Genomic DNA, 15,189 nt, shown 5'->3' on the forward strand with positions numbered 1-15,189 from the left:
TCCTGGTGCTGCTGTTAATCCATTATCCTCAGCAGAGCTTGATTTGGGCTGTTTGGGATGCAAACTTTGTATGGAACTGAAAAAACCTGGATTTGACTTCCCAGTGACCTCAAGCATCAGCTCCCTGTTTGTGCAGTGGAAATACTCCTTGCTTTTCTCTGATCTGTTGTAGGTTTGGAGGTTTGAATTCCAGATATTTCAGATTTTGGGGACTGTGGGAGCTGCCTGTGCACGTTTCAGGCTGGTGTTGAGAAAGTCATTTGGGGTTCTCTGCAAGGTGAGAGCCCGAAAGCTGCAGCAGCCATGGTGCTGCCAGTGGAGGTGGGAATTCAGAGCAAATTGTCCTGTCCTGGAGTGCTGGAGAGAGGCACCTGCAGTGCTTGGGACCTGGAGCCCCTTGTTGGTGTGTTGGTTTTTGTTTGGTTTGGTTTTTTTCCCTTAAAACATTACCAAATGCTGAGGGGGGCTGGAGGCTGAAGTCCTGCAGAACGGCTTGTGGCTTATCAGGAAGAGCAAGTGCTTATGTTAATAAAAAAAAAGATTATTAAATCACCCTGTTAATGATTATTTGCACCCTCTTAATGATGATTTGCACCTCCTTATCCCCTGCTAGTCACCAGTCCAGTGTCTTGCAGGTTTGGCTTTGTTTCTGCTGTAGAAAAATCAGAATATGAGGCAGGGTTTACATAAGAGCCAGCAGGTGCTGTGTTTACAGGGCTGTCATTTTACAGGTCGTGGTGCTTCCCTCCTCTCCCCTGTCCTGGTGTGTCAGGAAGCAGCAGCAGAGCTTTCACTCATGGCTGGAAGAGTTTAACAGGATCAGAGCCTCTGGAGCTGGGAGGGAACGGGGCTGCTCTCTGCTCTGGGAAAAGTGCTCAGGGAACACATCGGCACTGCTAAAGCTGCTGATGGAATTACTGCCAGATAATTCCGGCCTGTTTGGGGATAATTTAGCAGAAAGTGGGGCTGCTCTGCTGATCTCATTGCTGTGCTGTAGGAGATGAGCTCTCTGCAGGCTGTAATGCATTGCTTGCTGCAGGGAGAGCGCAGGAAAGGTTATGAGCCAGAAAATCTGTTCTTGCTCGTAAAAAGCCCCCAAAAAAATTACCAAAGAAAGTCCAAGCAGCTCTTTGTCCTTACTGAGTTCCCAGGAGGGGGGTGTGTTTTGTGTGTGTATTTTACCAGCTCAGAAATACCACTTTCCTTCACGTTCCTGCTGTGAGGGTTTGGGCTGCGGTCGCTGTAGTAACACACCCAGCACCCTTTGCCAGCTGTCCAGGGAAGCACAAGGTGTGTCACCACCCATGCCTCAGGGTGGGACAAGCTGATGGAGATGTTCTTCCCACCAAATGCAGAGCCAGCTGCAATTCCCCTTAAATTTTCATTTAGATTTAAACAAATCTGAATTTCTTGATGCTTGACTTTATCAGCGGTGGATTAATTTACCAAATTATTAAATATTCTGTTTTCCTCCTGGTAACTGGTGCAGAAATGGAGGAAGCAGCAATTCTGGTTTGTAAAGTTTTTGTGATGACTTTTTGGTCTTTGCTTGTCTAATTACCTGATACAATTTTATTAACGGATAGGATTGATTGCTGAGTATCACCAAACCAAGCACTGCAGTCATCATAGCCCTGCTCCCACAAATGCAAATGTTTTCCAAACAGCATTCGGGGGGGGTCTCTGCTTAGCAATTTCCTATTTAAACTTTCCTAGACCCTGCTACATCAGGGAAAGAATCCTTATTTTTAAAAAATTTTACTAAAATTTGTAGTTTTGCTATCATTACCTGCTCCCCAACTGCTTGTTCTTGAGGGGAATTGGAGGGTTGGTGCCAAAATGGTGAGATTTGGACATTTTGAGTAAAACTCAGAGTTCTGCTTTTTGGATTTTCTCCAGATAATGAGGGATAGAAGGAAATCGGGCAAGAAGCAGAAGCTGTTTGGAAGGTGATGGGTGGGAAGGAGCAGGTTCCTCTCTGCACAGGGGTTATGGATGAGAGGAACTGGAGCTGAGGCTCCCAGGACTGGGGTTGTGCGTGGCCCAAAGGGGAGCTGTGTCCTCTGTCCTCCATCCCACCCCTCTGAAACTGGGGGTGGGGAAGGAGCAGAAGAAACTGGGCAAAGAGATAGGAAGTGGAAGGTAAAAGAAACCAGTGGAATGCTGTTAGAGGGAAGAGAGCTCAGTGATTTTATAGTGGGAATCAAACACTGTGTGAAGCACTGACGTTCCTGTGCATTCCTTCCTGGAAGAGCTGATCTTCCTCCGTGTTCTTATTGAATGAGGTTTCAGCAGGTGTTGCAGCTGTGGCATGGGGTTTTAGGAGATATTTCAGCTGTGGCATGGGATTTCAGCAGGTATTTCAGCTGTGGCATGGCCCTGGCAGGGCTGGCTCTGCCCCGGTGCCACAGAGCCAGAGCAGTGGGAGGTGTGAATGCCCCTGCAGATGGATCCCTCTGCCCCATCCCTGCTGGAAGAGGTTTGTTGCCAGGAGCAGCTGCTCTGCAGGGTAATTGCTGTGCCTGTGGAGGCTGTGCCACCCTCCAGTCATGGCTGTTCCCGCAGTCCTTGGGATGCAGAGCCGAGTTTTTCCAAGGGATGCAGGTCAAGGCTACGACGCTGTCGAGCTACAAACCAGGTGATGCTGGGGTAGCTGCACATCAGTTCTGTCTGTAGACAAAATCATGCCCAGCACTGTGCTGCCTGCTGCCCTTCCAGCCCTTTGGAGTATCCCTTTTCCATGGAAAAGGTGCAGGGAAGCGCAGAACTCCTGGTCCTGTCATTCTCCTTCCGTGATTCTTTGCCGTGTTTTCAGTTCGTGAGGTTTTAGTGTGGTCAGAGGCTGGAGCAGGGCGGGGAGAACGTCTCTGTTCCATCCCGGGCTTTTGCAATCCTGCTGCAGCATCAGATCTGTAAACATTCCAGCTTCCAGCACTGCTGGCATTTAGCTCCTCGGTTTGCAAATGAGGAAGGGAATTTAAGTTGTTGTCACTGGTCTCCAGTGGATCAGGAGCACACCCGACCAGCGGGGAACCAAGGGATTATTCCCTGAGCTCTGGGGTGTGGTTGCTCTGTTAAATCGTGGATGCTGGAATCTTCCTCTCTCCTGGAGCTGGGAATACTCGAGATTTGCAGTTCTGGAGGGCAGAGGAGAACGATCTGCCTGCAGCAGTGCTGCTGGTGGTGATGGGATGAGAACAAAGCTCTCTGGTGAGGGACTGTGTCCTTGTCCTGATGTCCTGAGGTGTTTTGGCCCCTCACAGGTGGAGGTTTGGGGGGCAGAGATGTGCCCGGGGGCTCACTGCTGTCATGATCAAGGCCCTCCAGGAATTCCTCCCTCAGGATTCAGCTACACACTAAATTAGGCTCTGGATTAATCCCTGAACCGGTGCTCCCCAGAGCAAATGTGACAGTGGGAGCTCGGGAAATGCTTTCTTTGCAGGGAGGCGCAGGGATCCCCCTTGTCTCCCTCTGCCACTCTGCTGGGATGCCCTGTGAGCAGGATTGTTCCCTGATCCCCCTCCATCCCGGCTCTTGCTGACAGGGAAGCTGCTCCAGGGGCCAGCGGTGCCCTGTGGAGCCGCTGTGACCTCTCCTGCCCCGGGCTGGATTTGACTCCACGCTCAGGATCCCATTACAAATCTCCTGAGCCACCCCGTGGCCCCATAAATCTGCCAGTGATAGGTTTAACAAAGCAGAGATTAACGCAGCACTGCCATGGCACAACTGGGATGGAGTTCTGGCTTCTGGAGGTGCAGCTGAAGGTCCTTGGGGCTTTCACCAAAACTGCTTTGTTTGGAAACTTCCACCTGTTCTGCTTTGTTTTGGAATATCCTAAACCCTGCTCCACCCATGGGTTATCCCCACCCCTGAGGTGGCCTTGTCTGACCCCTCCTGCTCCAGGAGCTGCCTGAGGATGGGTTTTATTTTCTGGCTGTGAAATTTTGGTTTTGTTCAAAGAAAATCATGACGTTCTCTGAATAACAATGAAACCCCAGTAGTTTAAAATCAGCTTAGAAGTGTTGAATGTTTACGAAATGGACAATCATGGAATCATGAAATTTAGGCTGGAGAAGACCTTTAAGATCATTGAGTCCAGCCTTTCCCCAGCACTGCCAAGGCCACCACTGACCTGTGTCCCCAAGTGCCACATCCACATGGATTTTAAATCCCTCCAGGAATGGGGACTCCACCACTCTCCTGATCACTTGGTCACCCTTTCTGGGAAGAAACTCTTCCTAATATCCACTGTTCTCTTTTCATTCTCAACTGCTCCTAAAATCACGAGACCTTTAGATAGAGGGGTCTCAGGCCTCATGAATTATGGCATCTTTTTTTCTCTTTTCTTCTACAGATAACATTTTTCTGCCTTTTCTCTCTAAACTGTTAATTAAAAGAAATGACCAAATTCTCTTCTCCCACTGCTGTAAGGAAGTAGGGTAGGTTAGCTGAAATGCTGGAACCTGGTGAAAACTGGAGAAAATTTGGATAATTTTGAGTCTGGCAGTGACTTGGTTGCACCAGTGCAAGTCAATAATAGTGAGAGAGCTGCTACTCTGAGTACTGCTGTGTCAGAACTATGCAAAAATGTTGCTCAAGAGGGTTTTTTAATAGCTGCCTTTGTTTTGGGGCATCTTTGTACTTCCGATTCCTTTTCGGAAGAGTGTTTTCCAGGTCGTGCATCAAGGTGGAAGAACAGCTTTAAAATATTCCCCAAGGTCTGATTTCCTGAATTGCAGAGCTACACCAAAATGAAATGATGTTTTCTGAGGGGGGGGATTTGTTGCAAGGAGTTAAAGGTTCTTTCTGCTGGCACTGAGAGCTGAAAGTGGATCACTGGCCACGAGCCAAACTCCATCAGCTCCACAGAAATATTCATGAGATAAATCAATAATTAAGCCCCCTCTGCAAAAGTAATGCTGGGTTTGACTCCAGTTGCTCTGCGGTGCCTGTTCAGACAGGGCTGCTTGGTTTCATTTGTTTTCCAAATGAGTTTTAGGAATATTACCAAGATTTAAGGATTTTTGGGGGTTTTTTTGATGCTTCAGTTTGACTCTCTAGTGTATTCAGGTTATTCTGAATAAATTTCCTTGTTCTTTTTTCACCCAGGGATTCTGAATTTTCACCCACTGGGTGATTTGCTGCTGTTCCAATGTTTTTGTAGGGCAAGCTGACACAGAAAATGGATGGGGATGGCAGCAGCATTTCCTCAGTCAGTACAGCTGAATTTTGCTGTTTTTCTAACATGCTTTTATTTTCCCCATTTGTTTTCAACCGTGTTTTCAATTCTCAGTAGAGATAAATGGCTTCAGGAGAATGGGATGGATCCTGTTTATTGCTTGGGCTTCATCAGCAAAACAGCAACAACCTTGTAGCTGCAGCATCCCTGTTACTTGTGGGGAAAAGAACCCCTTCAATCTAAAAAGTTCTCTGCAATTCCAGGGGGAATTTGCAGGGCCAGCCATCTATCCATTTGGGAATGGAGACAGCATTCAGCAAACATGGCCTCTCCATTTTCAAAGGGAGGGAAGGCTTTAATTCCTGCTCTGGAGGCTGGAGGGAAGGAATGTGTTTTGTTCCACCTTCTGAGGGAGAAGCTCCATGCTGGGTGGGACGTGCTTCGACTCACCAATCCCATTGCCACCCGTGAGGGTTTGCTTTGAAAAGATTCTGTCTTCCAGGCCTGCAATTATCCATCTTTTATTTACAAACCCTCTCCTACAAGAGCACTCAGGGTACTGAAAACTATCTGGGAGATAATTCTCCATTAATTAAGGTCCTGCACGTCACGTGGCTCCGTTACCTGTGCTGGCAGTGGTGCCGTGTGAGGTGCCATAAATCCTCCCTGAGATCATCCCAATAAAACTGCCTGGCCTGAGCACGGAGCCAGGGTGACAGTGACAGGGATTCAGCACAGCCAGGCTTTGCCAAGGCATTCAGAGCTGGCACTTTGGTTTGTGCAGTTTCCCTGAGTGGTTGCATGAGTCAGGCAGCCCGTTCAGGGGGTAAAGGGGATGCTTTTATTTCACCAGGTGTGGGGGAAAAGAACCCTCCCACTCCCTTCCCAAACCCCCTGGCACCACAGGACACAGGGACCTTGTGACCTGCAGCCCCACTCAGGTGGCTGGTCTTTAGATCCCCGTGAAGTCCCTCACCTGGAAAAAGAGTTAGGAAGGAATTTGGGGAGAGGATAGGACTGTGGTGGTGGAGTGTGGGGCATGGCCAGACAAGCACAGTGGGCAGCTTAGAGCTGCGGCTTTTGCCCCTTCATCCCATGTTGTTTCCTTCTCAAATCACCCCCATCTCTCCCTTTTCTTGCCTGGTCATCCTCTAATCTTGTGTAATCCTGAAATGGGTCAGAGCATCCCCCACCAGTTTGGGGTGAAGGGACCTTAAAGCTCATCCAGTGCCACCCCCTGCCATGGGCAGGGACACCTTCCACCATCCCAGGCTGCTCCAAGCCCTGTCCAGCCTGGCTTTGGGCACTGCCAGGGATCCAGGGGCAGCCCCAGCTGCTCTGGGAAACTTCTCAGGGTCCCCCTCTCCTGCCTCTGTGGTTTTGTGCTCTTGTGTGTGACCTGTGAGAATCTCTAATTTTGGGGGGTTGTTTCAGGCTAAAATCCCTCATGATACTCAAATGCCTCCTCCCAGCCCCCAAAATTCAAAGAAATCCAGGATTTTGTTGTCTGCCTGCTTCCTTTCTACTCAAGCGCTTGGGAATTCTGTTCTGAGCCATCTTACCTTGCCCATGGTTTTTATAAGGGTTTTTTTTTGGGGGGGGGGATGGATCTGGGAGTGGATTCAGATGCCTGAAGGTGAGGTGTCATCTCCCTTCACATCATAACCTGCACACCCAGGGCTGGAGTCCACCCTGAGGATCACAGGGGATTAATCATGGAATTCCATTAGGGCTTCTCACCCTTAGCAGGCAGCTCTGAGCTTTCCTCATTTCCTCTCTCCAGGGAATTTGGGGGAGTTGAGGTTTATTTATTTATTTTATTAAACCAGGAAATGTATTTGGTTATCTTTAATTTCTTTAATTGAGACTGCATTAGCTTCTGGCGACAGTGCTGCTCTGAGGGTAAATTTGGCATTTATGGTGAAGATCCTTTTTGTGGTTGTGAAATCCTCTTTTTCTTTTTTTTAGAATGCCTTTTAACTCAATAGGAAACTAAAGAAGTACAATAATAATTGTCAGTATGTCTGAACAGAATTCCTGGTGCTGTCCAGGGGCCAGAGCAGAATCTCTCTGGCTGTCAGTGCAACTCCAGCAGGAATTGTGTGGGTGGATCAGAGCACTTATCCCAGCCATTATGCAGCAGTGGCACAAGTTAATGGAACAGATTGTCAGGGGGACTGTAGGAAGGAAGGGAGATGTGATTTATGGATGGGAGATAATAACCTGCATGTAATGAGAAAGTTTGGAAAATAATACAGGGAGGTGCACAGATGAAACGGTTGGCATCGCTCAGAAAATAACATTTTATTTCTGGCTGCTTGTTGCTTCCTTGAATTATACCTCCTGATTTTGGTGTTTAATGCAGGATGAGTTACATTTGGTAAAAAAAAATGAATGCAGTTCTGTCACTTCTGAAGGTGACAACGGGGAGAAAAGGGAACACGCTGAAAATCGGGATATTCATGGTTGCTCACGCTCCCTTCTGGTTTGGGGCAAACCCTTTGGACCTGGAGGGTGTTGCCTCTGTAGGGTGGATGTGGCTTTTGTTATCTTTGGGGAAAACCTCTCAGAATTCAGGAGATCATAAGAAGAACACAAAAGACCCCCAAAAAACCCCCAAAACAAAACCAAACCGAACAAACAGGAAAACCCCCACCCCAAACATAAAAACCCGGGGCTGTGTGGATGTGGCAGCGAGGAGCTGGTGGCACAGGAGGAAGGCTCAGGAAGCTCGAGTGGGGTGACACAGGAAGAGCCCAACATCAGAGATCCAGCCAGGAACTCCTGAACAAAGAATGAGATCCATGTGGGTTTGAAGCACTAAACCCACCCCCCAAAACCCCACAACTGCTCTCATTTCGTGCGGTCAGTGAAGATGCTCTGTGATCCCCCACATTCCTTTATTTCCTTCAGATATCAGTGATGGCTTTTCCAGCCTTTCAGCTTCCCAAACAAAACTCCAGAAAGGAGGAAACCTGACCTGTGGAGCACTTTTAGGAGTTGCTGCTTTGCACTTGGAGCTTTTCAGCCCGGCAGATAAATCCCACTCGCAGGCAGTGCCTCTTCCAGCTGTGTGGAGCACAGTTATTATGGAATTACTCTTTTTTCAGGCTCTCTGACATTCCAGGCATGGAATGCTCCGTGGAAGGGCTGGATTGATGGTACCAGAGCTGTGTTTGCCTTGGTGGGATGAGGCACTGACAGCTCTCTGAGCCTCAACTCGGGCATGAAGGGAATAAAATGGGATAAGTGAATATTTGAGGTTTTGGAATTTTTTGGCTTTGTTGCCTGGAGCTTGGGATGAGCAAAATTGGAGTAAGGGGGTAAAATTCCATTTGGGAAATGGTTTTGGAATATTCCTAGCAGGGCAGGGCAGCTCATGCTGGGAGTGCAGAGCTTTGGCTGGCTGGGAGCATCCCAGTGTGGGGAGCTGTGAGGAAACAGAGTGTGGGGTAGGTGCTGGCTGGTCTCCTCCCTTTCCTGGGAATGGGGGAAATCTGGGATCGGGAGTCACCTCTCCAGGCTTGTGTCTTACAAGGGGCTGCGTGGGTGGCCCCAAACCCAGGAATTACCCACTAAACCACTCGGAAATTGCCTTCTCATCCTGGAACTCCAAAACCCCGGGATGGAGCAGCAACACACACTTCAGGCAAACCCCTCCCTGCCTCCTCTTCCCCCGAGCTGAAGGAGCAGGTGAGTGGAAGCTCCTGATCTGCTCTCTTGAAGTCGAATCAAAGCGTGACAAAAATGGTTAATTGAGCAGAGCATTGGAGCAGCTGCTGCTGTGAGTGGCACTGGTGGCACCTCCCTCAGCTGAGCATGGCACCGGGTACCAGCCACCTCCTCAGCTTTGAAGGCCTCCTCAGTGGTGTCTTGGAGAAGGGGGAACACCGGGAGCTTTGATGGGAGATGAGAAGGATGTCGCTTTCGATAAAGGACTCGTGTTTTAAATGCAGTGTGCAGCTGGGGGAGCAGAGCTCTGTCTGAAGGGGCCTTTGAAGTGTCACACGAGGCTGTTTTTAGGGGTGGTGATGCGTGTTTGGCTTGTGAGCAATTATGGTTGTTGCAAAGAGGGATCAAGGCTTTCCGGGAGCGCGGGTTGTGCTGCGCCGTGAATCCGTGTGGGAACGTCACTCCTGGTGTCACTTGGGAGTCGGGGAGCTCGGCGTGGCACCAGTCCCACTCCAGATGTCATTGCAGGGCACCTCCCACACAGCCTCAGGTGATGTGTTGGTGCTGAGGATGAAAATCACAACGGTTTCTGAATATAATACAAGTTTTGGGTGACATAACTGTGATGGGCTGCCTGCTTTGGCTCCAAGCTGTGCTTTTGGTGACACATTTGCATGTTTAGCATAGGGATGAAACCAGTAGGGTACTGGGACTGTACTGGGACCGTTCTGGGTCACCTGGGCCTCAGCAGAGCTCAGGACCTGCAAACTTGAGCTCCTCTCAGCTCTGGGCTTTTCTCACAGCACAGCTTTCACTGGTTTGTAGGAATGAACTGCAGAGCTTCTGCAGGTATTTACAGGGTTATTGCCCCAGTAGTTACAGGGTTGTTCCCCCAATAGTTACATGACTGTTCCCCCAGTGTTTACAGGGTTATTACCCCAGTATTTATATGGCTGTTCTCCTAATATTTACATGGCTATTGCCCCAATGTTTATAGGGTTATTCCCCTGATATTTACAGGATTATTCCCCCAATATTTACATGGCTATTCCCCTGATATTTATGGGATTATTCCCCCAATATTTACAGGATTATTGCCCTGATATTTACAGGATTATTGCCCCAATATTTACAGGATTATTGCCCTGATATTTACAGGATTATTCCCCCAATATTTACAGGATTATTGCCCTGATATTTACAGGATTATTGCCCCAATATTTACAGGATTATTGCCCTGATATTTACAGGATTATTCCCCCAATATTTACAGGATTATTGCCCTGATATTTACAAGGTTATTCCCCAATATTTACAGGATTATTTCCCAAATAGTTACATAACTATTCCCCCATTATTTACAGGGTTATTCCCTTGATATTTACATGGTTATCCCCCCAATATTTACATGGCTATTCCCTCAATATTTACATGGCTATTTCCCCTCAATGCCCAGGAGGGGAAGGAAATATCCAGCTCCTGCTGCTTGTCTCCCCCATCCGTGGCTGCTGACCCCAACGTGAGCACACAGGGAACATATGCCACGTTTTATTTGCCAGCCATACAAAAGATGGGTTTGGAGCACCCAAAATGTCACATCTGTTCAGTCCACAAGATATTGTCCTGTCCAGTGCACTGAATGGCTCCCTCTGTGGGAAATGCTGCATTTCAGGATGTCAGTTTGGGATGATAAAGGGGTTGAAATGTTCTTTATCTCATGGAGTTTCTCCTCTGTTTGCAGCAAGGGAAGCCCTACGTCTTTGACAGGGTGTTACCTCCTAACACAACCCAGGAACAAGTTTATAATGCCTGTGCCAAGCAGATTGTCAAAGGTAGGTGTTGTCTTTGTTTATTGTCCCTGCCTGGGGGGAGGGAAAAGGATGTCTCTGTGCCCTCAAGCTGTTTAAAGACTGGGTAATGAATGTTTAGATGTCTGAAGGGGAGTTTAGTAATTAGTAATTCCAAACATTTCCTTTTTTTAAGGGCTTGTCTGTGTGGAAAAAACCGAAACCATCAATGCTGAAGGAATTGCAGCACAGCTGTTCCTTACTCTCTCCTTGTTATTCCACACAAACACTTGGTTTTTGGGATGTAAGGGACAAAAAGTGTGTTCTTCATGCAGTGTGAGACTGTTCAGTCCAGGATGAGTGTGGAATATCTGTATAATGGAGTGGGAGGGTGGATCATTGAAGGAGAGTGGGGAAGGCCCTGGTTTGGGAGTTGCTTTGTGTGCAGAGAGCTTGCATTTAAAACTGGAATGAGGACACAGATGCCTCTTGGAAAACACCCTAGTTCTTGGAACAAAACCTTCATAAATGGTTGAAATTTTAAGATTTTCACTGCAAATTCTTTTTTTTTTGGGGGGTGCATGTTAATCACCTGGCAACCCCCCCAGTGTTGAAGTCACCCTCATTCTTTGTTCTGGTGCTGGATGATCCATCCATGGTGATATTCATAAAATTGTGGATATGCTGAGCTGGAAAGCACCCACAGGATCATCAGTGCAGCTCCTGGCCCTGCACAGGACACCCCAAAAGTCCCACCACGAGCCTGGGAACATTGTCCAACCATTCCTGGAGCTCAGGGCTGGATTTGTGACCACACTGCAGCAGCCAGGGGTTATCAGCAGAACCCTCCTTGTTCCCTGGCCTTGTGGGGTGTCCCTGTGCCTTCCAAGGTTTTTATTTTGGTGTTTTGGGGTCCTGCTCCAAACCCTGGGAGCAGCTCTGCAGGAATTTGTTTGGCTCACTCAGACAACCTCGAGCAGCCCAACCTGGGGCAGCCCAGGTGATGGGGGGGAAGGACCAGAGGGAAAGTGATTTGATGTTGGAGAGCAGAAATGAGTCAGAACTCGGCTGCCTCTTCTCAGAGGGGTCTGGTTACAGCAGCTCTGCCCTCAGATGGGTGAGCCTTTAATAAAAACTGGATTTGTGGTGATCAGGGATCGTTAGTTCAGGTTGCTGACACACCACTGCACTGCCTGAAGTTTGGGGAGCTGTTTCAATCCTACAGGGTGTGCTGCTTGTGAATTTGTGAAGGGCCTTTATATCCCCTGTGGAAGTTGGTTTTCCTCCAAAAATTGTGAGAGAAATAAAATCCTTTGCGAGAGGAATTGGGAAGAACTGAATCACTGACTGAATTGTCTTTATGAACCAAAGAGAAAGGCAAATACTTCCCAAATTCCGTTTGAAAATAGCACTCAAACGTATTTTCCATGTGGGTTGATTTGAACTTTCCAGGTATTTTGAAAGGCAAGGTTGGTGAGGGGAAGGTTTGGAAGAAAAGGAGAGAGAAATGGGGGGAAAAGAGAGGAGGAGAGAACAAGGAAGTGAAGGCTGGGAAGGAGAGGGGGAAGAGGAGAGGGCAAGACAGGGAGAGAGGGAGAGCACAGCAGCCCTGGAGTGAAGCTCCGGAGCTCTGGACTTAGATTTCCTTCCATTTAATCTCCATTTTAAAGCCTAATAAAGTGCAGGCTGTGAAATGTTCCTGATGGGCTGCATTCCCTGTAATTTCCTGCATGGAAAGGGGGGCTGAGTGTGGCACAACTCGGGGCACTGTGTGAATCCCTGAGAGTTTTCCAGGCAGCTTCCCAAGGTTCCCGTTTGCTCTCTGGTTTCGCTGCATTCCCATGGAATGGCTGATGGCTCCACTGTGATTCCTGCCATCCCAGAAAATGCCCACTGGCCCTGGAGCAATGCTTGGAATAACTATATTGACAATCAGAATGACCCAAACGAGGGGGTTTTTACCAAACAAGGCCTGGGATTAGGTTTGAGCAAACAGCTCCATCCCTGCCCAAGTGTTTCACATTCCTGACGTGAGAAACATGGGGAACAGGGAGTTTTTGGGGAGGAGGAAGGGACTCCTGAGGGCCAGAGTGCCAGCAGTGGAAATGTGTGTGGAACCACCAGAGGGGATTGCTTCTTTTTAACCAAAACTCCCAAATAGCCCCAAATCTGCCAGGGGACAACAGGCTGGGATTGCCACCACTTCTGCTTTGCTTCCTACTGCTCTCTGTTGCCCAAAACCCCAGTTTTTATCTCCTGAGTCCACCCAGATGCACATGTGGGCCTGGATTTTGCATTTTTCCTGCAATTCCACGGAGGGGGGAATGTCTGGGAGCACTGGAGCACCTCAGTGTACGTGTGTGTGGCCTGGGAGGAGGAGAAAATGGCTTTAAAGGATTTTTTGGGTGGTGGTGTTGCTCCCACCTGGGAGCTGAGTGACTTTTCTGGTTGTAAATATGGGGAATTGGGGAAGATGATGGGTGAAAAAGAGAAGTACAGGGCTAAAAATGTGGCTGTGGGAATGTGTTTGTTGTCTCCACCCTCAGGAAAAAAAGGCAGCAGCTGAGAGGCAGAGGAGGATTTTGGGGAAAAACTGGGAATCACTGTGGGCCAGGAGTTGACAAAACCATTCAGACTCCTTTTTTTCTGGGGATTACTTAAAAATCCCACCTGATCTTGGTTCAGTCCCTTTGTTAATCTGATTTTTTCCCCCTCCCTTTGGAGTTTTGTTCTTTCTGTCTGGGGCTGTTTCTCTCTGGATTCAGTGCACAGATGGCCCATAAATGACTTCAGGTGGAAAATCTTCCAACAAAAATAACCTCAATACTGACACCTCTGACTTGTTTTCACTGCAGGTGATGCAGAGGGCTATTTTTTTTCCTTAATAGGATAAGGTATTTTTTGCTAATTGAGAAGGTAAATGACTTATCTCTGCTTCCTCCAGCAAAATGCAAATATTGATGCAAATTCTGAGCAATTTTCTTACATAACAGTTGATTAATCAGGTTATTTTCCCCCTTGGCTGTGAGCTCAGTTGGTACCTTGCATTTACCTGGAGATAATAACCCTTTTTTTTTTCTTTTTTTTCACTTTCTTGTTTTTAATTCAAGCTATTAAAAAAAAAATAACCAAATTTGGCAGGAAGATGAAATAGTAGTAATGAACTCTTATGGAATAGTACAACTGGATCTTTTTTATACATCCCATAATTATTTATAATCAATTATTTTAAACTTTGTTTCCTTAAAGCAAGCAGTGTCTCTATTTTCATGGGCAGCTGAGGATGTTAAATTAATTAAAAATGTTAATTCCAGAAGGACAGTAATTATGGCCTCTAACTTCATCACTCTCTTTGAGTTCAAGACTCTTTTTCTATTTTTCTACTGTATCTTATTCAATCTTCCTTCCTGTCTGGAGCACCTACATGGAGCTGCAAATAAGGGGATTATTTGTGTACTTATGCAAATGCCATCTATATGACATATCATCTATAATATAATCTAATTAATTTCTTTTTTTTTTTTTGCCTGGAAACCTCTATTAATGGAGATCCAGAGGATGGGAAACATCACAAATACAATTTACAGCCCTCCCAGACTGCTGGAAGTGGGCAGTAACCACTGCAAAGTCAATATTTTGGTATCTGAATCCAGTATCAAATTATTCATTCTGCCCTGAGAGAAGCTGGTTTTCAAATTCCTGTTCATTTGACTTTCTTCTTGCTTTGCAGACAGGCTTGGAAATTAATGAGGCCGTGAACTGTGATACAGAAGTAGGAAATAGAATGTGAAGTTTATAATAAGGAGTATCTGGGAATTTGTCTGATTTTCTCCAGGGTGCCTGATGGTTTTAAATGCAGTTCAGCTTTTTCTTCCCCGTGTTCCACATATGGGTTTGGGTGATATCTGATGTTCAGAGAGGTTTTTCTCCCAGGAGAGTGACAGAGATGCCAATAATTCTACAATTCTCTAATTTAGATCTTATTATGATTTTCTTGGCCCTAAAATTAGCTCAATATCTCATATTTTCCCCATTCTTTATTGCCCAAACTACTTCCTAATTCAGCTCCAACACTTTAAAGACTTAAAAAATGCTGATAATTCAGCTTGAGGACGTCATTAAAGAGTTTTAATTGTTTTCCTTCTCCTTGCAGATGTTCTGGAAGGCTACAACGGCACAATCTTTGCTTATGGACAGACCTCATCAGGAAAAACACACACTATGGAGGTACAGGGGCAAAATCAAACCAGTTTGGGGGGAGGAGGAAAATTCCATGTGCCAATTACCTGGGCAAGGCAGATCCCTGGAGCTCTGAGCTGGGAGAAACGTGGAAAAAGGGATTTGGGAATGTTCAGCTCCTCCTGCCTTCAGCAGTTCAGTCAATGTGGATTTTTCCCCAAGGTTTTTCCACAGATATCTGAGTAAATCCCAGATTTATTTGGAACAAACGGCGAGCAGAGCACATCAGGTGTGGTTTCTCCTTGTTTGTCATTACAGGAATGTTTGTGTTTTAAAGGGTTTGAGTGGGGTTTGTGAATCCACGGATGAGAG

General features: G+C 47.0%; 1 protein-coding gene across 2 annotated transcripts in view; it reads left to right on the forward strand.

Annotated features, from left to right (window-relative positions):
• Nucleotides 1-15,189, forward strand: part of KIF5C (kinesin family member 5C) — a 66,860-nt gene that overhangs the window by 9,149 nt on the left and 42,522 nt on the right. For both annotated transcript variants that reach the window (XM_069021321.1, XM_069021322.1), the window contains exons 2-3: nt 10,593-10,683; nt 14,792-14,865. In XM_069021321.1, coding sequence (XP_068877422.1) covers nt 10,593-10,683; nt 14,792-14,865 — 165 coding nt within the window. The remainder of the gene's footprint in view (nt 1-10,592; nt 10,684-14,791; nt 14,866-15,189) is intronic.

This window comes from Aphelocoma coerulescens, chromosome 7 (assembly GCF_041296385.1).
Source record: "Aphelocoma coerulescens isolate FSJ_1873_10779 chromosome 7, UR_Acoe_1.0, whole genome shotgun sequence".
Classification (NCBI taxonomy): Eukaryota; Metazoa; Chordata; class Aves; order Passeriformes; family Corvidae; genus Aphelocoma; species Aphelocoma coerulescens.